The 26,191-nt window shown below is 42.7% G+C and overlaps 2 protein-coding genes across 2 annotated transcripts; one reads left to right on the top strand and one right to left on the bottom strand.

Annotated features, from left to right (window-relative positions):
* Positions 1 to 4,278: 4,278 nt before the first annotated feature.
* cox6b2 (cytochrome c oxidase subunit 6B2) lies at positions 4,279 to 6,534 on the bottom strand. Its single transcript, XM_068570075.1, has 4 exons — positions 6,472 to 6,534; positions 5,852 to 5,990; positions 5,087 to 5,187; positions 4,279 to 4,547 (listed from the first exon to the last, which is right to left on the bottom strand). Exons 2-4 carry the CDS (start codon positions 5,955 to 5,957, stop codon positions 4,494 to 4,496), a joined length of 261 nt encoding a protein of 86 aa, XP_068426176.1. The 5' UTR covers positions 5,958 to 5,990; positions 6,472 to 6,534; the 3' UTR covers positions 4,279 to 4,493.
* Positions 6,535 to 8,044: 1,510 nt separating this feature from the next.
* On the top strand, positions 8,045 to 16,607 carry rasip1 (Ras interacting protein 1). Its single transcript, XM_068570830.1, has 16 exons — positions 8,045 to 8,309; positions 9,024 to 9,145; positions 9,419 to 9,870; positions 10,041 to 10,295; positions 10,379 to 10,620; positions 10,710 to 10,874; positions 11,445 to 11,649; positions 11,730 to 12,031; positions 12,128 to 12,289; positions 13,187 to 13,227; positions 13,528 to 13,682; positions 13,826 to 13,938; positions 14,992 to 15,277; positions 15,614 to 15,777; positions 15,863 to 16,004; positions 16,100 to 16,607. Exons 2-16 carry the CDS (start codon positions 9,024 to 9,026, stop codon positions 16,276 to 16,278), a joined length of 2,985 nt encoding a protein of 994 aa, XP_068426931.1. The 5' UTR covers positions 8,045 to 8,309; the 3' UTR covers positions 16,279 to 16,607.
* The last annotated feature ends 9,584 nt before the right edge of the window (positions 16,608 to 26,191 follow it).

The raw sequence follows: 26,191 nt of genomic DNA, 5'->3' as shown, positions 1-26,191 counted from the left end.
GCTATTACTCGTGTCGTGTCGTAATGTCTGTGGCATCAGCGCGGATGCATTTCCTCTGAGCTGAAGTAGGGGGGACGTGCTCGGGCGAGCGTAAGCCTACAGTACGGAGTAGAGAGCGAGAACAAACGGTGCCGGTGAAAGAAGTCTCTGTGCTGCTGCTGACCCGTCGGCTGCCCACCGGGGCGCGAGAACAAAAGCCAATGTGCACGGAGTCCAGATACAAAGCCCTGTCATGCAGAAATCATGAGACCGGCTCAGTGGGTGGCAAACAAATGGGGAGCCCTCATAATTCTCCATCAAGTATGTCTAATCTCCACAGCCCACCTAAATCCTGGGCTGGAATTCGACAAGTTGTCCACAGTGAGCAGGGACATTTTTAAATCCACTTCACTTGGTGAGCAGGTTGGGTTCCTATTTAATTGTTGTTGGTTTTTTTTTTAGATGTACCGTCATTGACAGTTTTAATTAGAGGCTCAGCGCTTAAGTTTGGTCTTGGATTTTGGTGACACATTGTTAAATATGAACACATCTTTCTGTGTTTTCTTACTGCCCCTACACACCCCTGGAGATTGTGACTATATATATATATATATATATATATATATATATATATATATATATATATATATATATATATAGTGAGGATTTTTAGGAGAGTGGCTCTGGGGAGGCCTGAAGGGACTAACTTTCAGTGTTGCAGACTCTTAACTTACTTGCCCGATGTTTCGATGTGTGGAGCCGCTGCTTTCATTGGAAACCAGTTGGCAACATCTGGCTAAGTTTTCGGGTTGAAACATTTTTTAATTTTCTTACTGTTTTATCAATGTTACCAAGCTCCTACTGAGCCAAAATATAGTGTTATGGTTTCTAAAGATTAAATAAAGATTTAGATTGATACAACATTTTTTTTTAGTTGGCCTCAAAGTATCAGTGGAAATGTAGAGTTCAAAAACTGGAATTAGCTCCCAGGTTGAGGACATGACCTCTGTGTTCTCAGCCCAGACTAGTATTATTCATAAACCTTCGAAAATATGCAGGAATAAATTATGAAGTAATTATGTGTGTTGGGAAAAAAGTCACAAGTCGGCCTCAATAGCAGCTCACTGATGGTGTCGGGCAACACTTAGAGAATGTTTTCTAACATTTCACCATTTTGATTATGTAAACTGTGGTACAGATAACTAAACTATGACCAGTGGTTGCAGAAGTTCTCACATCTTATACTTAAGTAGAACCAGTAATACCACAGAAAAGTATTCTGTTAAAAGTAAGTCATGCATTATTTTCAATTCTCAGCATCATAATGTACACGTAAAAGTACTCAAGCAGAATAGTCTTTTCACAATAATTAATATTATACAAATTATTTATATTTCCGATGTACAATACTTAATGTTGTAGTTGGTAAAAGTGAAGTTACTTTCTTTTTTTATATACTATCTGGCAGTTTGTGAATTTCCCTATTGAAGCAGTAAAATATTATATTTATCCATAATAAGAAAGAATAATCTATTTGTTCATTATAATTTGTGTTTTCAATCTGATTCTGCAAAACAACTAAAGTCATCACATTCATGTAGTGGAGTGAAAAAGCATAATAGTGTTGTTTTTTTTAAATTGTAGTAAAGTAGAAGTTTGATGAAGAAGAAAATGGAACGACAAGTAGCTCAAAATTGTACTTTCCAGCACTGACATGACTGACCATGGAGACTGACATACTGCCTCGATATGAAGTTCTGACAAGATAAGTTATATATTAAGTATGTGTGGCTCCTCCCCTTTCCGTGTGTAATACTCTTCTGTGCAACCACACTTCTGTCATTCACTCTCGGCAGAACCCAAAAAAAGAGGAACTAACACAGAGGGAGACACATGGTGCCCATGGCCAGGTTCAATGCACCAAGAGTTTGCAACAGTACTCATTCATTCCTCTGAAAGTCCACCTCTCTGTCTCAGCATCCCATCTGCATCTCGTGAGCCATTGCCAGGGAAACCGATCCCGCAGCATCCCCTTAAGTGACCTCGCCTGATTGAGCAAATCAAATTATAAGACATCTGCAAAGAGCAAACACAGATACAGGGGGACATGGATAGATCCTTTCTTTCTCTCTCCTACACACACACACACATGCACACACACACACACACACACACACACACACACACACACACACACACACACACACACACACACACACACACACACAGTCCATTACAAACCACATCCTGTAGTCTGAGCTAAAAAAAAACACCGTTGCCTGTCATTGACACCAGGGTTTCACTAAAAAAGCAAAACATGTCAAATATGGCAATATAATCCATCATATAAATGTGTATTGTTCAAGTTTGTAAAGACTTAACGTGTACTCAATAAGTAGAGTCTGTTTCCTCCTTTCTTTCCTTATAGTGCACCACACTAAAGGTTTAAATGTGTTTGTTTATTCTTTGAAGATTAAAAAAAACAAGAAGTAGTGACAAAAGCCAGAAAGTCCTCACACATTTCCTGTTTTGTATCTTCAAATTTAAGGAAAGAAAACCCTTCTTTTCTCACACTTCACTACATATATTTTGAAAATGGTATTCCCTAAGTCAAAATATTCAAACCATCATGTTCAAAATGGCTGTGCACATGCATCAAATAATATGCATCAAACATATGCACCTTCCACCAGGACTACTTCTTATATGTGAAAGCATACATGGCAATAAGCGGTGAGTCTGATTATTATATACATATTTTAAATGTTTCTATCTCTGTTTACACATTTCCTATTAGTTCAATGAAACATTCAAAGTATAATTGGTAAATTTGGGACGGATTACACATTCTGAACATGTATTTATAACAATGTGTTGGTTCCGGGTCGACATGGAGACGAAGCGCTGTGAGCACAGTTTACTGGAAATACTCGTGTACATTAGTGCAGCAGTGCCACCTTCTGCTTTTGAGGTGCCATCATTTTTCATCATCGACACAGCTGTGATTATTTGATTATGAATTTCTTTTGATTTCTGGAGAGACATTCACAATTCCCTCAGTTACATAAATAGCTTTACGTATTGTGCAGTGTTTCATTGACTTGTAATATGTGTATAAAACGTTGCCACCATGACAGTCTAACAGCACCGAGCAGAGGCCAAAGGGGAATTAGTTCGACCAAACGAACTCAGTCGACACGAACACACCTTCTCCGGCGTGTCAGGACGTATTACAGCATAGCTGAGGGGAACTGCTGACGATAATCAAAAGAAGATTACTGTGCCGTGAAGACGGAAGTGTCAATATTGTGACTGTAATACAAAACTCTAACACAACACAATTAAAGCAAGCCTCTGCTTGTCACTTCTAGCGACGTGAAGTAAACTGTGAAATTCTGGTAAAGATCAAAGCAGCAAGTTGACATTTATTTGTCTGACAGATGTGTAAAAGATACACAGAGACCGAAAATGTAACAGACAGCAGTGTGTTAAACCCTCCACCTTAATGAATATATTGAATATTACTTGATGTTTGTCTGATTTTATTAGTAATATTACTACTTTGAATCAAGGTACTGAATGATAAACTAAAACGACCAGAATCTTGTGATTTTTGGTAATTCAGCAAAACCTAGCATTGTTTTTATTGTTTTCAGAAGTCATGGTTTCCTGCATCTTTTATGACTTTATAGAAGCTTCTGCTGTATAAAAATCCTTAATACCATGTTAAATATGTTTAAACCTTTGTTTCTAATAATCATTGATCATGATACACACCATTCATGTAGTAAATATTTTGTACATTTTCAGACTATTTGTGCCATGAAATTAATTGAATTCTTCTTCTTCTGTTAGAGACAACAGTTTTGGTCAGACACAGTTGAACTGCGCCACAGTGTGGTGAAAATTAAATACTACATCAAAACAACCACCTGGTTTTATCACTACTGCCACCCACTGGGAAAACATTGCAGTTGTGTTGAGTTTTTTAGAGCTGAAAGACCTGATGTGATGGGGAGGAGGTGATTCAGAGATGACAAAATAGACACTTTATCGTGAGTGTAAATATGATCTGGAATACTTTGATGAAGAGAGGATGAGGCCACAAAATCAAGACAGCTGACATATATGTTGGGTAATGCAGCGTGACCACAGTTAAACTGAAAAACTTAATAGCAGCCATTACGGGTACAGGGCTGGCTTTTTCCAATTCCAGAAATAGGGTTTCTGGTTTGGAGAAAAACTCATTAAATAAATTCAATATAACAAAGTACTGAAACACTATTATGAACCACATCATTTTCATTATTTAAGTATTTATTGATTAAACAAACTGAAGAATAGTTTACAATTGCGGGAAGAACTTTAGACCCCAACATGTAAAGATGTGCATGTTTCAATTTAAAGTTAATAACAGTAGCATCATTAACAACGACGTCCTTCGGCACACTACTGAGCTGCAGGTAATAGAATGGCCAGGATGGGACTGTCCTGATCCATGACGGGTGCCGATTTCAGATCTTCCCTGGGAAACTGCCATTCTCTATCTGGTCGTCCCATTTGGAAACCTGCAGGAGATGTTAGAGAAACCATTAGCCTTATTCGACAACATTCTAACATTAGTTGAAGCATCAGCAGAACTGTGGCTTTTTACACCTCCAGTAGTTTCAGATCAATCCCTAGAATATAGCACCAACAGAGATTTGAGATGCCCTGGTTTTGGGAATGCTGTTTGTATCAAATTAGTCTCAGATATTGCAACTAAAATCTTCGGTAGAAACCTGGTTTGGTGATTACCTTAGAGTTTTTTAATGCAACAGCTGTGAGAACATGTCATAACTATAATATATAAAAAGGAGGAGGCATTCTATATCACATGCAGTTCAATAGATGTCGCAAAGAACCTCAAACTCCAACAAATAATCAATTACCAGTTAATCACAGACAGAAAAAGGCAACCACACAGCACAGAACATCACAAAGCAGTAAAACAATAAGTCTATCCAAGTTACATGAAATAATTTTGTCTATCCAGCACCATCAACATTAAGTGTGTGCATGGAAACATTACCAACAAAACTATAATAACTGTAATCCTATAACTTACCCAGCTGATAGGACAGAGGCTCTTGTAGACCCTCTGGTACCAGTCACAGGGCGCCACATCCTGGTCTTTGGCTGACAGGGCCTTATTGCACCTGTGGAAGTCTGGGGGCAAAAAAACAAAAACAAAGTTTTCAAGGTTTCTATCAGACACTAAAAACAACATAAAAAAAAGAAGCCACTGAGATTGAAGGAAAGTCAGTACCATCATGGAAATGTCCAGTCTGACAGACAAAGCTTGTCTTGGTTTCATTCATCTTATAAACAAGATGTTTAAGCTTCAATGTGAGCCAGAAAGTAATCCCACCCCAACACTGTGGAGCTGTTTTTATAGTTGCAATTATACCCTGACACGGTTATACATTTCAGACAATTACAATTTTAACAAAGTATTAGGAGCACAAACAATGCAATCAATGTTGTATGTTTTTCTTAATTGCAATGAATATAATTAGCCAATATTTTAACTGCAAACCTTAAGGATGAATTGTATTATGTGGTTTGAAAATATTGTATTGATGGATTTTTATCAGAGCATTGGTTCCTGGTTTGTTTGTTTTTTACTACTATGAATGTCATGTAGAGGTCATATTTAAATTGTACCTTTAATATTATTAACGACAGAATGACGAATTTAGACGAAGCTGTTTACTGTACACTACATCAAATATTTAACTAAACAATCAGGAATAACCATCACAGATGTAACGGATGACACACTATCCAAGGTCTCCTAAAGAGTGATCACAACGTATCGATCTGTCCTCACCCAGGTAGTTCTGAAAACAGTTGCGGGTCTGGTTGGTGTTGGGGAACCGGGCGTCAAAGGGAGCCGTCCTGTAGTTCTTGATCTTTTCCTCGATAGTGTCAGACATCTTTGTTAGCTGCAGTTGCACGTCTAGATGATACTGAAACAAGGCGCAGGGAGGATTAACTAACAGCTAACACAGATTTAGAATACACGTTATATGACCTCATCTCAGATCAGTGTATCACCTCAACTCGAGGGTCAATGTTAGCTAGCTGGGTTAAATATAGCTTTGTGATCAAAGTTAAGTTTAGGTTAGCTTAGCTTGATTTACGGCTCTTATCGATGCCAATGTGTTCACCAAACCGAAGGATAACCATCTAACCTTGACACGTGAAGCGACCAGATACTGATAAAACAAGTATAACATAGTGTGACAGAGTATTGACAGTTAGCTAGTGCTAGCTAACAGCTCGTTGCTAACATGTTAATATAGGTTATCTGGTTATTGTTCGCCAACCCATTTGAGAACAGCAGGTTGTTTCAAGAGTTTTAGGAGCGTAATACATCAGACAGCCCGATAAATATAAACGTAAAAGTTGCAAATAGCACGCAAAGGTTTGGATTTAACAACAGCTAACCTTGGACCGTTTCTTGATGTGTCCTCGGTGCACTCCGGAAATCCTGCCTCGTCGACGCGCAAAGGATGCTGGGATATGAGCTCATTAGCACGCCGACCGGTCACTTCAGTTTTCAGGTTCCTAGTATTGGGTTTTATCAAACTGTATTGCCGTATGATGACCATAATAACGATCAATAGCCTGACTTATAGTGAATAGATTAGTTTGGTTTAAAAATGTAGTGCAACGCACACAAAGCGCAGTGGAATATATAATGTTGCCTTTTTGATATTTCCTATGGATCTGGCTCACCTCAGCAGTTAGATTAATCTACTCAAAACTACAACTACTAATAATGTTGATGGTTGTAGGATAATCTTAGTCATTGTTCATGGTTAAATGTTTTGAAACAAATACAGTAGGTTTTGGATACATAGACCTCACCCTACTGAGTTCAAGTTAAAATCAGCTAAAACCAATACTCTACCCACCACTTTTAGTATTGAATAGGCTTGTAGATTTGGATGGTGGCTGACAAAATTGAGTACTGAATTTAAGATTAGTACAATTATTTTCTAAAGAGGACTCCAGCTGTGGTCAGTTTGAATTTGAGTTGCTTGCAGTATTTCACAAGGTTTTGAAGTGTAAATATCAAAATGTGTACAGCAACTTTCATATTTTTGTGTCAAAGTCAATTAAAGTAATCAGATTCTAGTAAAAGTCCATGTTTTATGATAATATGTAGCTTACATTACTGTCTTAATTTTGAATTATATTGCTAAAGTATGTATTTTTCATGATTGAAAATATCACTCACAGTATTGTATCCCTTTAACCGGTTTCACGTGTAATATCAAAGGGGCCGATTACAGTTTGACCTAATGTATTGTGTTGTATTGATATTACAGCCACTTTATGTTTTCCACATTTAACTTGAAGCAATCTATTCTCTTCTCCTTTAATGACGCTTCAAAACATCAAAACAACGGAAAAACCTTTGAAATGGGACACAGGTTGTTGACCTGTACCGACAAGATATTCAGTGGAGATACAGATTTCTGTGGATCTATCTCCTGAAGTGGGAGACAGTGACAGTCTCCTTTCTCTTTTCTTCACCATTTTCCTGTTGAAGAGGAGGTCAAAGATCACAGGTGTCTCTAACGCTTCCTGTGATGCATCCCAATATTTGTTCTAATCATAAACATCACAAAGTAGTACCCGATTTAAATGGCCACGTTTTTGGGAATCTGTTGTGGTTTTAAGAATCACTTTAAATTCGTTAAACTTTTTTTAGGCTGACTCAGTGACACCATTTTTGTGTTTAATCCAGACAAACTAAAAGATAGATATCTAGATTGCTTTGTGGTGTATAATGCAGTGTATACTAATCCCAACAATGGTCTCAAAGGCTCATATTTGTGTGTGCAAATTCACCCTTCTCCCACTCTCCACCAATTTCTCTCTCTCTCTCTCTCTCTCTCTCTCTCTCTCTCTCAGGATATAGGTGTTGTCCACTGCTGAGGAAGGAAATTCTGTCACTTAGAACAATGGGCCTGTTTCTCTATCTATAGACCCAGAAAGCCTGAGAGCCAGAGGGAGAGAGGGAGCAGATTGTGTCCCGCCAGTGAGAAAAACAAAAGAAAACAGTTATTTTAGTCAAGAAATTATTTAACTGAAGGTTATTAAGAAGTAGCAATGTGTATGTAGATGTGTAACAGGTTAACGCCTTTTGAAAATGGAATTTCAACGCAGAGAAAGGAAAACGTACAAGGTTATTACATTATTTTAAGCTGTATATTTGCATTTTGGTGGCGAAAATTCATCATAAGACACGATAGAAGGATCAGCAGTAACTGCGGGTAAGTGCATTACAAAACCAACAACTAAATTATTGCTGTTTTCTTCTTTGAGCATTTTTATTTGATGTCTTTCTAAATATTTCACCAGACCATTGAAGAGAGTATAACAGCAGATTGTAGGTGTGGACACATGTGTCTTGTCTAGTCAAGATATAACAAATAGTCTTCTCAGAAATTCACCTCAAAGTAGTTTTCCAGCAAGATCCAATGATTTTGTTTAGGCCTCTAAATTCCACCATGAGCTGAAAACAATCACGTGATCCTTAATTTAGTTTTTTTAATGTACATAGAAGTAACACTAAGAATGACCTTTGGAGTGGGTATTTCCCTGTCAGTACGACAGCTGGATCTGAGTCCTACTAAAGATGCTTCCTGTTTGAGAATGGGAAAGTCACGCTATGCTTTTCAGCGGCTGATTGGAGTGTTCTTGGTTAATTTCTTTCTCTTGTTTTTTTCACCATGTTGACATCCAGCTGGAGGTATCCTGTTGATATTTGTTGATGGTGACATCATTCCATTGTTATATTGTTTCAATGCTGGCATTGCTGATACATTCTTCACAGTGTGGAGGTAGATTAAGTAGATAAGAGGAAACGGGACCTTTGCAGTACATTATCATTTTCTGTCATTATTTGTATTATTTATTGTCAGATTATTGAGTTAAAAATGCTATATTTGTTCTTAATATCTTTATTTTATCTATCACGCTGTCAGATGGAGGGGTCTGGCAGTCCTCGCTTCAGAAAGCTTCATTTCCCAGTGGGTCTGTGGATCAACTCGCCCAGGAAACACTTTGCCAAGCTCGGGGGTCGTTGGCCGAGCGCTATCTCTGTCAAGTCAGTCTGAAGTCTCTTTTTTTATCTCCTGTGTTTTGCAACTTTCATGCCAGTTATTGCTTAGTTCATTGCATGATTGTTGAATTAACAGTTAATGTGTTGATGTCATCTTATCTTACTTCCACTGTCCTCTGACCCCTGTATCCCTTCCCTGTTTTATTTTAGTCCTTGTTGTTTGTCCATGTTTAGTCCGTCATAATTCACAGCTGACTTGTCCCTTCCTTTCTCCTTCCTCTCTCCTCCATCTGTCTTCCCCTCCTCTGTTGTTCCCAGGTCGACCACCAGCTCTGACGCAGCCTCCCTCCACGAGGCGCCCTCTGCTCCTTCCTCTTCCCTTTATAACTCCACCTCCTCACTGGCGTCCCCTACCCCATCCCCATCTCCTTCCCCAGCCTTCCTAAGGCCCCGTCCTGCTGTGTCTCAGTCCCGCACAAAGCGCCTTTCCCATCTCTTCCTGCGAGGGCGCTCCAACAGTGACCGGGACCGGGCGGTAGGGGAGAGGGAGAGAGAGGTTTGGGCTCATTCAGCTGCCCCGTCCTCCCACCACTACTTACCCCCTGCCTCTTCCTCTGCCCCGGGCCTGGTCAAAATCTATGGGGATGCCCTTTCCAGTGGGGCCAACTATCGCTCGCTTCTGGCCAACATTAACTCTACAGCCAGACAGCTCATTGCCCAGGTCATCACCCGGTACACTGAGAGGGAGAGGGAGGAGACAGATGACGCAGGTATGATAGAGGGAAATTTTCTCTCATGTGGACCTCTGCTGCGACTCATTACTTGGAATTGTTTGCTCAAATATTTTTAACCAATAGGGAATTACTTAATATAAACATAAACAGTGGTTTTATGGAAAAAAAATCACCCCCCTCTTCTTCCTCCCTCCATTACCTTCTAGTTCTCCAGAAACACAGCCCAGAGGACTTCCTGTTGTGTGATGTCATTGGAAAGCCCATCCAGCAGCCAGATGGAGCTATCAAATGGGAGACAGAGTGCCGGAGAAGCGTTGCCCCATGGGAATGTCCCTTGTTGTTAGTAGACATGTGGCGGCCTAAGGAAGGATTTGAGCGGCGCTTTGAAATCCAAAGAAAGGACGACTATGAGAGAGAAGAGAGGGAGAAGGAGCGTGAAAGAGAGGGAGAAAACTGTCAAGGTATGTTTGAGACTCAATTGGCGGGTTTCTTTGTTCATGACACAAGCTCAGACTGACCGATCCTCTGATTGTCTTGGCAACAGGTGTGCGCTGGCGGCGGAGCAGGATGTCATCCGGGGGTGGCCCAGAGGACAGCGAGCGTGGTCACCGGGGAAGAAACTCAGAGCTCAGGAGAAGCATCAGCGACATGAACCTGAGTCTGCGCCGTCGCCAAGGCAACCATGTCAGTAACGACCCACGTGGGTCAGGCAACCGGACCAACAACAATGGAGGAGTGCAGGACAGGAAGAACATTGTGAGCATGATCAACCCACAGCAAGGAGAGGTAACGAGGATGATGTTGTGATGAAAAAACTGAATTACTCAGATTGTGCATGTGGCGTTTTTAACCATCATGTCTGAACCTTTTTTCAGATCAGAGCCTCAAAAGTGGAAGCAAAGGTTGGATGGACGAACCAGCTTGCGGAGGATGAGAAGGATTATTCCAGCTGTGACCTGGAAGTGATGTCACAAAGTTTGATCCTTCCACCCACAGATCGACCCTACTTCCTGTTGCTGCAGGGTTACGATCAGAGCAAGGCGAGACACGCCGACAGATGATATCACACACACACACACACACACACAAACACTCACAAACACTCACAAACAACACCCACACACACACAAGTTTTGTAAACACAGGCATACAGACAGACATTTATGTGGTCTACCTAATAGCAAGGTGCATACACACCGATGTGCACAGATGCACGCTAACAGGCATTTTTTAAGAGGACTTGTGCAGACGTACACACGTGCACACACCCTGCTCATGACATCATACCTGCATGTTCGTAATCGCCACATACCATCAGGGTTTCCATCCCTCTACAAGCCGCTCCCATTCAGCATCCTTCACAAAACACCCTCAGAGCAGCACAATGTCTCAACAATGTATCCAACGAAGTAAAACTCCTCTGTGTACATCACTCCATCTCACACAATGACCTCATACTGGTCTCCATTGTAGCAAACTGTGACACACTTCATACCTTATCAACTGTCTTCTGTTCAACTTAACATCTCGGAGATGAAAAATTGATATGAACCGTAACACTTAAAAGATAGCAGACAACAGACCTCCCTGACTTTGCTTACTTTGTTTAGGATTTTGTTTTGTACATCATGGCGGGACATACACATATGTTTGGAAGAAAGTCCACAATGAGGGAGCGAGAGAAGGATAGAGAGCGAGAGAGGAAGGGGAAGAGACCTCTGAAGGTCGACACGTTCCTCTCTGCTCCTGACCTCTTGGCCAGACACTTGTTGGTCAGGAGAGACTCAGCTGTTCCCGACGCGCCCACCAGACAAGGTACAAGGAGTCACTAACTCATATCATACATACATTCATGGTGCGATTGCTGTCTCCCTTAATATGATTTTATTTTGCAGTAGCTCTGATGCGACCCTTCAGAGGAGGTGCAGTCACACACAACGGAGTGGCCCTTTACAGGGAGACGGTCCTAAAGCCTGGGGATGTGATTGGTTTGGGGAACCACTTCCTTTTCCTGTATCGCGACCCCCGCGTGACTCCAGCTCCACCGCTGGCATTGACTCTGCCATGGCAGGCTGATGCCTCCACCCCCTGCTGCCCCTCAGGGTTAGTAGACAGACAAGAGGCTCTGAGGCAATACCTTGGATCTACGGAGGCAGTTCTGAAGTTTCATCCCCGTCACGCAGATGCTCTCTTACAGGTGAGGCAGGAAGAAGCTCTTACTCACTATCCATTTGTCTGGTATAAAAAACGGGCTTGCTAACATATGTTATGTTTATCCCTCATTATTTCTTAGGAGATAATCTCCAAAAATTCCTCTCCAGACTCTGGAGGCGGGCCTTTGGCTCCTGCTTATCTCCTGTCAATCATGATAGATCATGCCTCAAAACACTTGGACCCTGCTCTCACACCACAGATATTACTCAAGTCAGCCAATCACATAAAAGAAATTGTCTGGGTAAGTAAAAAACAACAACAGCTCAATATCTAAAATAAAAACATGATATGTTGGGAACCCTGGTGGCCTGGGAGTTATAGGTGACAACCATGAACTGCGAGGACAACAACAATTCACTTGTCTTGCATGTCTTTTCCCATCTGTGCTTTAAACTAAACTTTGACTTGATAAATGCTCACAATGGCAACGCTAACATGCTGAGTTAGCAGATATAATGTTTGTCATTTTCATCATCGTAGTTTAACATTTGGTAATTGATACTAAACACCGATGGGAAAGACAGTTATGCAGGTGTTTGGTCATAAACGCAAGTATTGCACACATTATAATTTTGACCTTAGTGGAGATTAAAGGTTGGGCATTTTCCAAACCATGAACATCACTTCATCTGAGAGTTGAAATATTTCTGTAGTGAACCGACTGACCTTGCCATTTATAGAAGCACGCTGAGCTTGGCTAAGAAAGAACAGCTCAGCATGCAAAATGTGCTACATGTTGAGGTATCTATGAAAAATGAAAAAAATACCTCAGGGGTTTAGTGGTAGTTCATTGTGTTGAACACATAACAACTGAACTAACATGTACAACTCGTTTTTTGAAATAGTAATGCATGACAATATGACCAAGTTCTTACTTAAACTTGGCAGAAAAACATCAGGAAGGCAGATTGAGATTGTCGCATTCAGTCAGACAGAAAAACCAGCAGACAGACATGAGCCCTTCGTTGTGGCCTGCTACGTTGTGGACAGAAGCAAGGATGAGCTGATGTCACTGCCCTCCTGCTGGAAAATGTGCTGTAATTGTCCTGGCTGCAGGGCGAGACTACACTCCCCCTCCTCCACCCCCACACTAACCCAAGATGTCTCTCCTCTCTTCTGTCTCCAACTCTCTTTACAGGATAACATTAAGGAATTTGGGGATAAGCATCCCACGCAAAAGTAAGAACATTTTTGTTCTCCGTCCTGTTTCCTCTGTTTAGAGATCTCCTGCTGAGTGATTCATGATACATTTGTGCTTGTGCTGTTATGTCTTCAGTACATTTTTGTGGTATGATGAAAGCATTGTAACACAGTGATGTTGAAAAATGGCTCAAATATAGTTTAGTAATAATAACTTAAGTCTATTTTTACTCACAGTATGTTGTGTTTCTCGATAAAGCATAAACAAAATACTGACAGGAAAGTGTTCGCAACTATTTTACAGCGAGCATAACTTTGGGATTACGTTAATGTCTCCAGTTCCACAGAGCAAGAAGGTGAGATAAGCACGCCGAATGTCCAGAAACTGTCCTCTGACCTTCGACCCCTGATGTTCTGGATGTCAAATGCCACAGAGCTCCTTAACTTCTTCCAGGTCAAAGTTGAAACCATGGAGAAAGAGTGGGAGTTTGAAGGTGAGAGTGATTTAAAAAAAGATGGCTAGTACTAATTCAAGTAAAAAAGAACCTTTTCGAAGCTATGAGAGTTTAATCAAATGAAATAGAAATTAAAGTGGGTACAACATCTTTAACGTCTCTTTCTGATGTTTTCTTTAAAGCCCTAGGGGATCCAGTTTTGACAGCTGACATGGACACCTGCTCCGAAGCTCTGGCTCAGCTGGATGATGTCATCATGCACACCTTCCAACAGTGTGTGTATCACCTCACTAAGGTGCAGTATACAAATACTACTTTTAATCTTCACTACAATCTTTTAGCAGTTTATATACACAAAAAGTCAACTTTACTGTTTTATATGTGTGACGTCAGGAATACTTTTGAATACCACGGCTAACTAAACATCACAGACAGAGCAAAATGTCTTTCTCAAGATTTTTTTTTGTTTTCCAAGATGTTTCTGAAGCTGTCTAACCACCCATTCTAATATTTTCCAGCTGCGGGAACTCCTCAATTCCCTTTGTGCTTTGCACCCTGGGAGAATAGTGTGCAGCAACAGCACACTTGAAAATTGACTGTATTTAGTAAACAGAGTAAAACTTCAGTGTACTTAATTTTGTCACTTTTCCATTGTAAACACACTACATACTAAAAAACTTTGATGGATCTGAGGCTACATTCACACAGCCACACTAAGGGATAATAAGCTCACAATAAAAATGCTAACGTGCAGTTATAATTTTTTATCAGCATTTTCAGATATCAGATATTTTTATCATGGTCAATGTCTTAGTTTAGCGTGCTAGCTTGCTAACACTTAGTAATAGTTACTAAGTAGAGACACTGTGCGCCTGGGGGTTATGGGAGGTAATTAGTTTGGCATGTATTTGGTCATGAACATCAAATAAGACATTTGACCGATGATAGCGTTATAAAAAAGTAAGAGGAACACAGAAGTGATTATCTGCACCAAATTTTATACAAATCTATCAATAGTAAATTCAGAAATATGAATGTCATGGTGTAGCTGGAGGATATGTAAGAGGATCACCAAAGCCAGGAGGATCCATCCTCTATAGACCATGAATGTGTGTACAAAGTTTTGTGGCAGTCCAACCCAGTATTTGTTAAAATACTTTGATGTGGATAAAAATGTTAGACTGACCAACAATCAGACAAACGGAAAACAACTATCATCTTCATGTTAATCCATCCCAATTCAATATGTCTCCCCACCTCTCCACCATCATTCCAGCAATACATGCTTTTTCTTCACTCCATTTACTGAACAAATTAACTCATGTTTCCCATCTTTCTGTCCACAAAGACTCTGTACTCACTCCTTCCGGCTCTCTTGGACTCCAACCCATTCTCCAGAGAAGAGAAGAAGGATGCAGCTCAGAGTGCAGAGGCAGAGGAGAAAGAAGGGGGTGAAGGAGAGGTGGATGATGTGTCCGCCTTACCACCCACAGTTGCCGGACTGGTGGAAGTGTACCGTTGTTCTCTGACGCTGTCACGGGAGGCATGTCTGTCCCCACCGCTCACCTCCCAAACCTTTGGCTATCTCTTCTTCTTCACCAACACCTCCCTGCTCAATACGTTGCTGGAGAGAGGTGAGAGAGCACGGGCTAAGTGTGTAACGTTTGCTGAACAGTGCCAGAGTGGCCACAAGTGACAAGAGTCAGGTTAATGATATTAATCAGCAATGCCAGTCATACTACAATTTTTAGTTTTGAACAATAAGCTACTTGTCTTTTCAGACCAATGAAGGTTGGAGCATGAAAACCCTGTTGTGTATTACATTGAGCAATAGTCTTCTGTTGTTTGCGAATTAAACTTTTCTTTTTTAAGAAGGAGTATTGTGTTATTCTTTCAAAAGTTTGATAGTCTTGCTTTCAAGGTCAAAGCTCTTTAATTTCTCTGTCTTTCTGTTCTTTCTCTCTCTGTAGATGGACTGTTTTCGTGGTCCAGAGCGGTCCAGATCCGTACAAACTTGGACCTTGTTCTGGACTGGCTGCAGGGGGCGGGATTGGGAGATATAGCCTCTGAGTTCATGAAGAAATTGTCAGTCACAGTCAACTTCTTGTGTATTCCCAAGACTCGACTTATCCAGGTGACACAGCTACATGTGAAGAAAGGTTCTCAGCTCAAGATTAGGAATTATCCGTATTGACTGACTATGACCTCTTGTCTTCCAGTCATCCTGGACCAGTTTACAGGAGGACCATGTCTTATTAAGCCCTTCCCAGTTGCACCACCTGCTCACCCATTACAAGCTGGGTCCAACCAGAGCCCCACCAGCATCGTGGGCCCCTCTGCCAGGCACAGAGCTGAGTGGAGGTGATACATATATTGATACAACTAACTAAGGTAAGAATCCAACCAGTGAAATTATCCATTTCATCAATTGTTATTTTTTCTTTCCTATCTTTTAGACATCTTTGAGAGCTTCCTGGACCATCCTCCTCTCATCCTGCCAAATGAAACTCCACGCCTTGACCTCTCCCAGCCAATCCCAGGCCCTGAGCTTCAAAAGGAAGTGACACGTCTCCGCACCTTCTTGTGGGGACTCGACCAGGATGAGCTCCCTGCCAATCAGAGGACTCGGCTTTGAGAAAGCCCATATTTGTCTCTCTGTGGATGTCTCGGAAATGAAAAATTAAATCACCAGAAACAGCACACACACACAAAAAGAAAATGCAAACTGGACTTGTTTTCTGTATTTTGTTGTCTGGTTGTTGTTTTTTTTATGAAATTTCCATATCAATTCAGTTATCCGGTTAGATATTTTCAAGTAAAAGAAATGTATTGGCTTTGGTCTTAATAGGTTTAATTTTAAAGCAGGGTGTAAAACCATGTCTGTTGGATTGTGCAGTGTTATGCATTACACATGACAGTTTTACTTGGCTCCAATGTATGTTTTTAAACTACTTGTTTTTAATAAAACGCTGAATTCTAGTCTTAAAGACTTACAGTTTCCGTGTGATCTTTGACAAGCTTGTTTCCCACAGCGGGCCCCTTGGGTTTGGCATTCGCCTCAACCTTAACACCAGAGGAATATTCCACAAGGTGGCGATGCAGGACTCATTCCCCTTTGACGTTAAGTGATGAGTCTGCAGGTAGAGTTGCTTGACTAAGGAGGCAATCATACAACTAAATTAAAGTCTGCTCCAAAGGCTCACTCTCATTTCCTGTAATCAGGGTAGCATTTTACGAAGGAGCCATGACTCAAGAGAGTAAAGGAGAGACGACCACACACAAAGGTTACCTTTACCAAGGTGAGCTGTCGTAAAGGTCAAAGCTGTGAACTTGAGCGGGGGAGATTTCCATTTTCCTTTGTTGGTGTTACATACACAAGTGGTCTGATTGGTAGGGTTTCCTGTTTCGTTATTGTGGTGCAATCCCTGGCCCTATTAAACCAGCCTAATTCATAAGCCTGAATTAGCATGTGGCTGACAGTAGCAGACAGCAGACAGGTGATATCATGAACAGGAGTGAGTAACAACTGAACAAGAACTTTCACAATTTGCTAATATCCAGTCAATTTCCCCGTCTAGTCAGCCAGACCTTATTGGAAAACATTTTTACTGCTTTCTTTGTTTTGAGAGTGAAGCTCTATGACGTCTCAGAGAGACTTATCATGCTGCCTCTTTGGCGCCTGACCAAAAGGCTTCCTTTCTTCCGGTCAGCCTCACACAATTATTCCTTTACAGTAAAAAGCCAAAAGTCCCGTGAGAGACCCTCTGCTTACATCACCACTTCAGTCTGCCTTCAGTTCTGTCTCCCCAGTTTCTTAACGGCGATGACATCAAAAACATCCAACTGAGAAAGACTGGTTATAGATTGTGAATCATGCGAAGAGGCTCCCTGCGGTCACGCTTATCAATTAAGTGATTGTAATCAGTCTCATTTGAAATTCAATGTGGTGTATGAGTGAGAGTGAGACCGTGTTTGTGTGCTAATTTCAACTTTCCAGTAATGTCAAACAGATGTAGTCTGCAGCTTTATAATTAACAACAGATGGGGTTCAAACGGGCCTAGGTCCGTGCTGATTGTGTGACATTACAGTAGTCTGTGATACAATACGGTGACCAATGTCTGAGCACTATTAAGTAACATGCCAGGTTTAGTAAGCATGTGACACACACACAGTTTTCTGTGATCCCAATCACTGACAGACGAAATGTCTTGCACACTTTCACCCAGTATTGCATAGTCATACATACACACAATCCTCTTTCTCTGTCTCTCTTGCCACACACACGCACAATCACACACACACACACACACACACACACACACACACACACACACACACACACACACACACACACACACACACACACACACACACACAGAAGACTTCTTTACCCAGGTGCAGAGTCCCACACCTGTTGTAGCAGCTCTCTGTAATTAGCCCAACACAATTATCATTGGTGGAGGGAGGGGAGGGGAGGGCGAAGACAATGGTGCAGTTATTCTCTCCCTATCATCTCCTTCTCTCTCCCTGCTGTCGAGTAATGAAAGATTCTTCCCTTCTTCAAAGAGACGGAGTTTCCTACAAAACAGCTGAGTCAGAGGAGAAAAGAAAGACGGATGAAAAGAAAAGGAGAACAGTAGGGAGGCGAGCGCGGTAATGCAATGCTGCTGGTGTGAAGCCCAGTGGACCACAGTGATTGTGTTCATTGTTGTTACACACAGGAGTCATTTTCAGGAACCAGAAAGAGCCCATGGCTCTCACACTTTACACTAACAGCTACAACCTGGTACGGCCTCAGTATCTATTTGTGATCTGGTAGCACTTTACCTGAGCCCTGCGTCATCCTAAAGCCCAAAGTATAAGGAGGTTTTTCAAGTCGTACGTCAGAGGAAAGGGCAGAATACCATGACTGTAGGGCCACTGATGGAGGTTGTGACATGTTTTATCAGGAAATCAGGGAGGAAAGTGTGAGGCTCCAAAGGCGCCATCATTACCAAGCATTACAAAAACTGGTCTCTAATACCAGTAGGGACCTTCATTATGTGGGGCAATGTTACTTTGATGAGTCTGGCTCTTGTATGATAATATATGAGTTATGATAGACAGTTATTAGTGTTATAGTTATGAGTCAGCTCTAGTCAGAAACAATGTAAGAGTGGAACAATGTGCAAGGCTCTGGGCTAAGTCTGTTGTTAAGGCCAGGAAGGAAACAAGGGAGCAAGGGAATCTCTGTTAAGTCACAGACAGACAAAAAGACAGACTGGGGGTGTAGGAATCTGCGACGAGTGGTGAGAAGGTCAGAGGTGCTGGAAGGGAAATCAGTCAGACGCAGACAGATGACAGACTGTTGCTGAGGTTGGAGATGAGGAGACTGCTGGATGAAATGGACAGCGGGGCCTCAGTGAGATGACTAAATGGCTGAGAGAAAAGCTTTGGTCCACCTCAAGGGACAGATCTGGTTACGTCACCCGAACGTGAAATGCACACATAAACACACACATTTTCTTTTTTCTTGGTGCACACATACATGCCCCTTCACACAAATGCACACAGGCACACGTAGGGATATAAAGAACCCCTGTGAGGTCAGATCCACCGTGCTGAGGCTGTCCACTGTTAGTAGGACTACCCAGCTAAGCCTCACAGTCTCACTGGCAGCTACAACCACCACCACCAACCACCGTACCCTGCCTTGCCCTGCCCTGCCCCGGCCTTCTCTCCACTGGCGGCTGTCTGTCCTGCTACTGGTTCTCCGAGGCAGCGGAGCGTTAATGTGTGTGCTTTTCAATTTGGGACGTAGCCAGTTCCCCCAATTTGGGACCGGTGCTATTTTCCTCTTTTTCAAAATGTCCTCATCTACCTTTTCCCTCCTTTCCTTCTTCTTTCCTCCCATTTTCCTGCCTCTCTCTCTCCGTCGTTCTCGCTCAGTATGTTTCTCTCGGGCCGGGGGGCCTGTGGGCCTGTGGGTAGGGGCCTTATTCCATCAGCCTGGGGCTTCTGTCAGAGGCTTGTTCCATTTTGCGTCATGGTGTTGACTGAGCGGACCCCACACTTAACTCCCATAGAGCTATGGGGTTGGGCGGCAGGGCAGCCGGCGCGGGCTAACGCGGCCCGTGTTCAGCGTGGTAATCTGATGGCCATGTTTATTTTATGCTGCTCTCCTTTGATGGAGCAGAAAAAGTCTTTGGGCTTTTTGTTTCAGCACTTTCACTGCCAGGTCAGAGGTGCTCGCCGTGGTTACGCTCAGGAAGAATAATATTTGCCCTTATATTCGCTCCAAACAGGCTTTTTTCCATATTAGTGTCAGGGATACTCTCCGAGTTTCTGCCTTCCACTGATTCGGCACATTGGAGGTGAAGGGTGGTGGGGGACCGCACCTCAAATGGATCGCTCCCTGGAGGATCTCGAGGGTGTTCCATAGGTCGTCCCAGGGGCCTGTTCCTATACCCCTGAGTGAACCCCTGTCACACTCAGCTGCAGACCTGAGAGACAGTCCTGCAGCCATATATATAAGTCCCTGTAGTGAAGGAAAACACACACATAAACACATGAAAACACTCTCCCTCCTGCTTGGCTGCCCCGGGCTCCACCTCAGCTGTCAGTCGTCCAAACCTCCCAGGGGTTCTCTTTAATGGAGTTACCAAAAAAACAGAGTTACCTCTCCTTGTCTGCCTGTGCCATTCATTGCCTCACCTCAAAACTCACACACCTACCTATCTGCCTTGTGTCAGCTGTTTCAGATGGGTCGAAAAGCCAATGAGCCGCACCAAGTCATTATATGAGGTTTATACCTAAACGTACGAGAGAGAGGCAGAACTGTCCACGTTGATCGAATTCTGAACCTAATTTGTTCCGTACAACCACACCATGAAGTACTCTATATTTACAATGTTGATCTGACCTGTGGAAGAGTTCCCAAAGTGGCGATTTACAGGACTTGCTTTGTCATGCAAGAATGCTCTTTACTTTGAAGATTAATCATAACGTAGCTTTTGAGAGAATAATGGACGGAATATTATTTACCAATCTCAATTTTGTTATTGAAATTGGCAACAGTCTCTGCTATTTCAGAAATGAATCACTGTCACACAAGATAAGACACCCTGGGTTTTTTTTTATCTGGATAATGTTTCATTTCCTTCTAGGTTGTTCATTATTTATGATCTGAACACAGAAAAGGCTGGGTTAAGGCCAGATTGGAACAATAAGCACACATGCATATGCACACACACACACACACACACACACACACACACACACACACACACACACACACTGGCATGCACAAACAGAAACTAGATCACCATCAACCTACCTCTACGTCTATAAAGCCATGTGCAGGAAGGACTGTTTACACTTCCTGCCCTTCTCCGTATATCCTATTATCCGCATTTCTGTTCTAACACATTCGACATGTTTCTGACCTCCCTTGTGACTGTGAGGTATGTGCTTACTCACAGATGAAGGAGCCTACACTCTGATGTCATTCAGGGGAAACAGAGGAACAAGAAGGGGAGGCTGCCCCGGTGGTAGGTAATCTAATCCCTCCTGGTGCAATCTAGCAGCTCAAAACAATTACCAACCGGCTGTCACCAAATCGGCACCACCAGTCAGACAAAGGGATGTGGCCTTTGCTTGTTACGAGATGCTGATTTGAAGTCAGATTTAGTAACTCACTACAGAGGGGAAGATAATCTGGATCAGGGTTTGGCAATGCTGTTTCAAACTGTGCTTGTACCACTGTACCATCTGCGTATGCAGATGGTACAGTGCGGGACAACATAGAAAAGTCGGGACAGTGAGTCATAAAGAGGTGCTGTCAATCAAACCCAAAGATTCACCAGACAGAAACCTGCCTGTGAAATGTATGTGTGTGGACGTGTCCTCCTCTTCCAACTCACTGTCACCCAATCAACAGCTGATTAAAGGGGTTTGCCTTTCCCGTGACATGCCTCTATCTCTATCCCTCTTCCTGTCCCACAGTCGCCCATTGCTGTCGCCCAACATCCTCTTTTAAGTCTTACTATCTTCGTTTAGTCATTCTATTCCATAGCATCACTTCTTTTTTTTTGGTCATTGGCTCTTTTCTCCATTACCGTCTCACCTATCTCTCTCCAGTCATCCCAACCCATCTTGTTCTTTTCTCTCTTCACCATCTTCACCATCCCTCCTTTGTCATCATTCTCAGCTTCCAAAGATAGCCTCTGTCACTGCATTTATTGTCTTAGTGTCAAACCTAGACCTATGTCTGCACAGGCATCCTGTTCCATCCCCTCCCATCCAACTCTTTGTCGTCATCCCTTTCATTTCTCCCCAGTGATTGTACGTGCTCCTGTTGTTTCTGGGCTTTTAGTCCAGTCTGGTGCGGGAAAATTCATTCTTATCGTTAAGAGGGCCATTCCTCGCATTCCTGGCATGCTTCCTGGCACTACCGGGGGTCCAGCCAGATGCGAGGGCGTCTGTAATACAAGGCAGACGCTGAGGCCAACTGACACCATTCATACATCCAGCAGTGACCTTCGAATGAGAATGGGCAGTGTGACTGATGAACAAAATGAGGATGAGGAGCCTGGGAGAAAAGGGAGGCGGACACATAAAAAGACAGTGGCGTCGGGGGTGTAATGGCAATGTGTGTGAACTCTGTGCCAAAAATAGAATATTCTGGATAGCTTTCATTTTTAAGTCCTTGACTCACAGACTGTTATTGATAAAAGAAGACATGTAAGGCATTTGAATATCTCCTGACAGAGCAGTTAGCTAATTGGGAACAGAAGGGGGTCAAAGTGTGTATAAACATTGGGAACAAGAATAGAAAGATTAAAATAACGTTCATGTCATTCTTCTTAGTCACAGCCCTCCAAGGAAAGGTGGTTCTCTAACTGCACACTAAACAAAGCTTTTGTGAATTCCCACAATGAACAAAGGTCAGGAAAATAAAACTGGAGAGACGTGACAGGTCGTACAGACGTACAAGTAAAAGATGGCAGTCAGACCTGTCAGCTTGAGATAATGATAATGGTGGTTGCGAAGAGTGTACGCAAGCACATTACTTCCATGTCTTGCTATCACTGTTCCTGAGATAAGATGGTATTTCTGAGAAAGATGAGGAATAGATAGTCCACAGTTTATGAAAACATTTACATCTGTACTTCTTTCCATAAGAGAATGCAAAAAAGAAAACTGCAATACGACAACTGCAGAAACTTCAATCTAAAAAAGGAAGACAGTATATCTTCTGTGCCGTGTTTGCACCGCTTTGAGTCAAATTCGCTTCAAACCAAAGTTGACATTTCAGTGAACTTGAGGTCCGCCTCCCCTCCCTGTGCGGTCAAAGCAGAGCCTACTGAATGTGGAGAGAAGTCTTTCTGATTTCCAAACATTTCAAATGCACTCTGTCTCCAAACTGTTGTCCTCAGCTCCCCGATCCTGATGTCTGTATGGTGTTTCAAAACATAAACAGTGACAACATGCGGATATGAAATTTCCCTTCCTGTGTTTGCTCTTACTTATGATGAAATTTACACACTCTGCATGGCTGACGCACAGGAAGTGGTTGGCGGAACGGCGGTAGAATCAATACAGCTGCTCATCTGCGCTCTTCTAAGTTGTGTTATCTGCTATCATTGTTGTAGGAGGTTGATTTATGATTTATGTCAGCATGTAATGAGTGTTAATTTAATGAATGGCAAGTGATGAAGGGGCCTGATGTGCGTCAGCATTTACAGAAACAGCCTGGACATGTCACGTTAAAGGGGGACACTGGGTTATAAATTGAGTTAAATGCTGGGATTAACTGTCTTAAAGACGTCAGCATATGTGTGTTTCTGCAACTTTGTTTGTGTATCTGTGTGTACGTGCGTGTCCATCTGTCCATTAAAGGCCACGCTCCACCCTCCCATGTGAATGAGGTCACGTTACGTTGACAAAGTCACTCAGTAGATCAAACTGCAACGTCACACAAGTGCTCTTCCTTTTGTGTTCCCGCTCCCCTCACTCTTTCCCCTTTGTTTCTCCAGTCCAGACCCCACTGCCTCCTTACACACACACACACACACACTTCTCCGTTTCCCCTGCATTTGTCAGCAGCTCTCAGCTTCCGTAGAATAACACGACAACAGGCTCAGTGTGTGGTTGACGCAGACGCACGTAGTGGTCAGCTCTGATACAGCATCACTCACACACAAACACAGAAATGTCGTAAGACTGACAAAGAGACGGATAACTATTCTGTACGCTGAAGAATGCACCAGAAATTGGACCCTCTTTCTCTCTCTCTCTCTCTCTCTCTCTCTCTCTCTCTCTCTCTCTCTCTCTCTCTCTCTCTCTCTCTCTCTCTCTCTCTCTCTTTACAGGAACACTGGTGCAGAGATATTGCAGCCAATGGCTAACAATAATTCCTTGCTTGATTACATACGGTTCAATTGTTTAACGCTTGTACTGTTTCATTGATTGATTGATTTCATTTACGTTTCATTGATCCTCCTGCGCACCAGACTGCAGCAGAGGAATCAAGAGAGGGACGTGAGGTAGAGGTGAGGGAGTGTGTGGAAGAGAAAGGAGGGGAAGCACTTTGAAAGGAGGAAGAGATGGAGGGAGCGAGAGGGATGCAGACAGGACACGCAATGACAGAGGAGGAAAGAATGTTTAGGGCGACTGAGAATGGCGGTGAGAGGAACGGGAGCTCTGAGACAAGCCTGGGCTCTCCAGTGTATTAACACCAGTCTGAGATGGAGGGAGCAAGCAGGGTAGATGGAAAGAGTGTTTGCACAGTAAAAAGTTCCTTTTGCGTGGGTTGCTCGCTTCCCGTTGTGTCCCCCCCCCCCCACCCGTCTCTCTCCTTCCTCTTCTCCTTCTCACACTCTGTCTGTGACCTACTGCAACCGGTTCATTCAGAGATTTCCTTACTGGCAAAACTCTGAGCGAAGCAGGTGAGCAACGCAGAGCCAGAAAGAGAGGGTTTCTACTAATTCTTGCTGTTACACGTGCACACACACACATGCATACACCCGTGCACGCACACACACACACACACACACACACACACACACACACTCTCACACACACACTCTCTCACACACACACTGTGTTTTGTCACAGACCCTAGAGTTTGGTTTCCTACCAAAATGAGCCTCGTAAATGTGTGTTTAATAGAGAGCTGATTTAAACATTTTGCTCCCCCAAGTTTCTGCCGGGAGAGACGTTTGCCTCATGCTCTTCCTTTCATCCCTGCATCCTGCCCTTTGCTCGGCTCTGTGAGTTGAGCGAGTGGAGGAAACCTGCAATAATGATGCTGGTTAATGTCCCTCTTTAATGGTCTAATAAAAAGGAAAAGCAACAGATGCAGAACAGCATATCGGCTCCCACTCGGCCGCTCACATGGAAAAGGAAGAGAGCAATTGACACGCGTAATTTGTAAATCATGTCCATGGGGAATCTTCTCAACTAAAGTCTCGCTAGGGGAGAGGAGATGAAGGGCGCTTGAGAGGAGCGCCCTTTCCATGCACATCCATTTGAAAGAGGACAACAGAACTTTAACACTGATCACAGACAGTGAGAAAGAGAGAGTCATAGACGTCACTTTATTGCCCAATGATTGCAGCCCCCTCCTGTGTGTCACTATTCCCCCCCTCCCCTCCGTCCCTCTGAACTATTAACACACTCACTTGCTCTCTGACGTAGGTTGAAGTAAGGGGGCAAGTTGGGGGGAGACGAGGGATGGGAATGATGCCGGTGCTTCGTGACTTAGGGTACGGTTACCGTGACAATTCCCCAGATAGGATACCCAGCCGGAGACACGCACTTGGCTGCGAGCTGGAGAGAATGAATGGGGGACAGAATGACGAAGGAGAGAGGAAGAAGAGGAGGAGGTGGAGGAGGTCATGGGTAAACTTGAAAGTATCCTGTTATAGGAGAGTAAATATTAACAGTAAAAGGTCGGACCTTTGGTTTTCCCTTTGAACGTAATCTTTGTTTACTCAGGGCCTGCTGGAATTCCCTGAAGGAAATGAGGGTGCAACATGAAAATTATGAATTTATTACTACTCCTTCTCCAATAATCCCTTTTACCATCGGAGCAGTGTTGCGTCACAGCTAACATATTCACTGTTTACACATGATACTCTGATGTAAGCAGAACATGGGAGTTAACCCTAAAATCCACAAGACGACTTTATCACCCACCTGGACATGGAAATTAACCCAAGGCAGCAAACGTCTACGGGAAACCTCGCTTGATCAGGTCGGGCTTATTTGATGCTTGTTCTGATAATAAACTATACAACCATAATCACAGTAAAGTACACAGGGAACAAAAAATCCCACCATAAAAATTTAAAAAAAATATGCTCAAGTGTTCCTTGTCAGATAAATAAACTATGAAGATGACATTAATATGTATTCTGAATTTGTTTCAATCAGACTTTTAAAAGTGACTCTGGTAAAATCCAATGAATCGGGCAACTGTGCGAATTAACAGCCGGGCAAAAGGTGAGCGAAGAGTGTGAGGCATTCAAATGATTTGAAGCCTGCGTAATAATGTGTGAATACA

Source organism: Clinocottus analis, unplaced genomic scaffold, assembly GCF_023055335.1.
Source record: "Clinocottus analis isolate CAN_PGR_092001 unplaced genomic scaffold, fCliAna1.0.p SCAF_9, whole genome shotgun sequence".
NCBI lineage: Eukaryota > Metazoa > Chordata > Actinopteri > Perciformes > Cottidae > Clinocottus > Clinocottus analis.
Note: the sequence above shows the minus strand (reverse complement) of the source record. Positions and strands in the feature narration are given on the sequence as shown.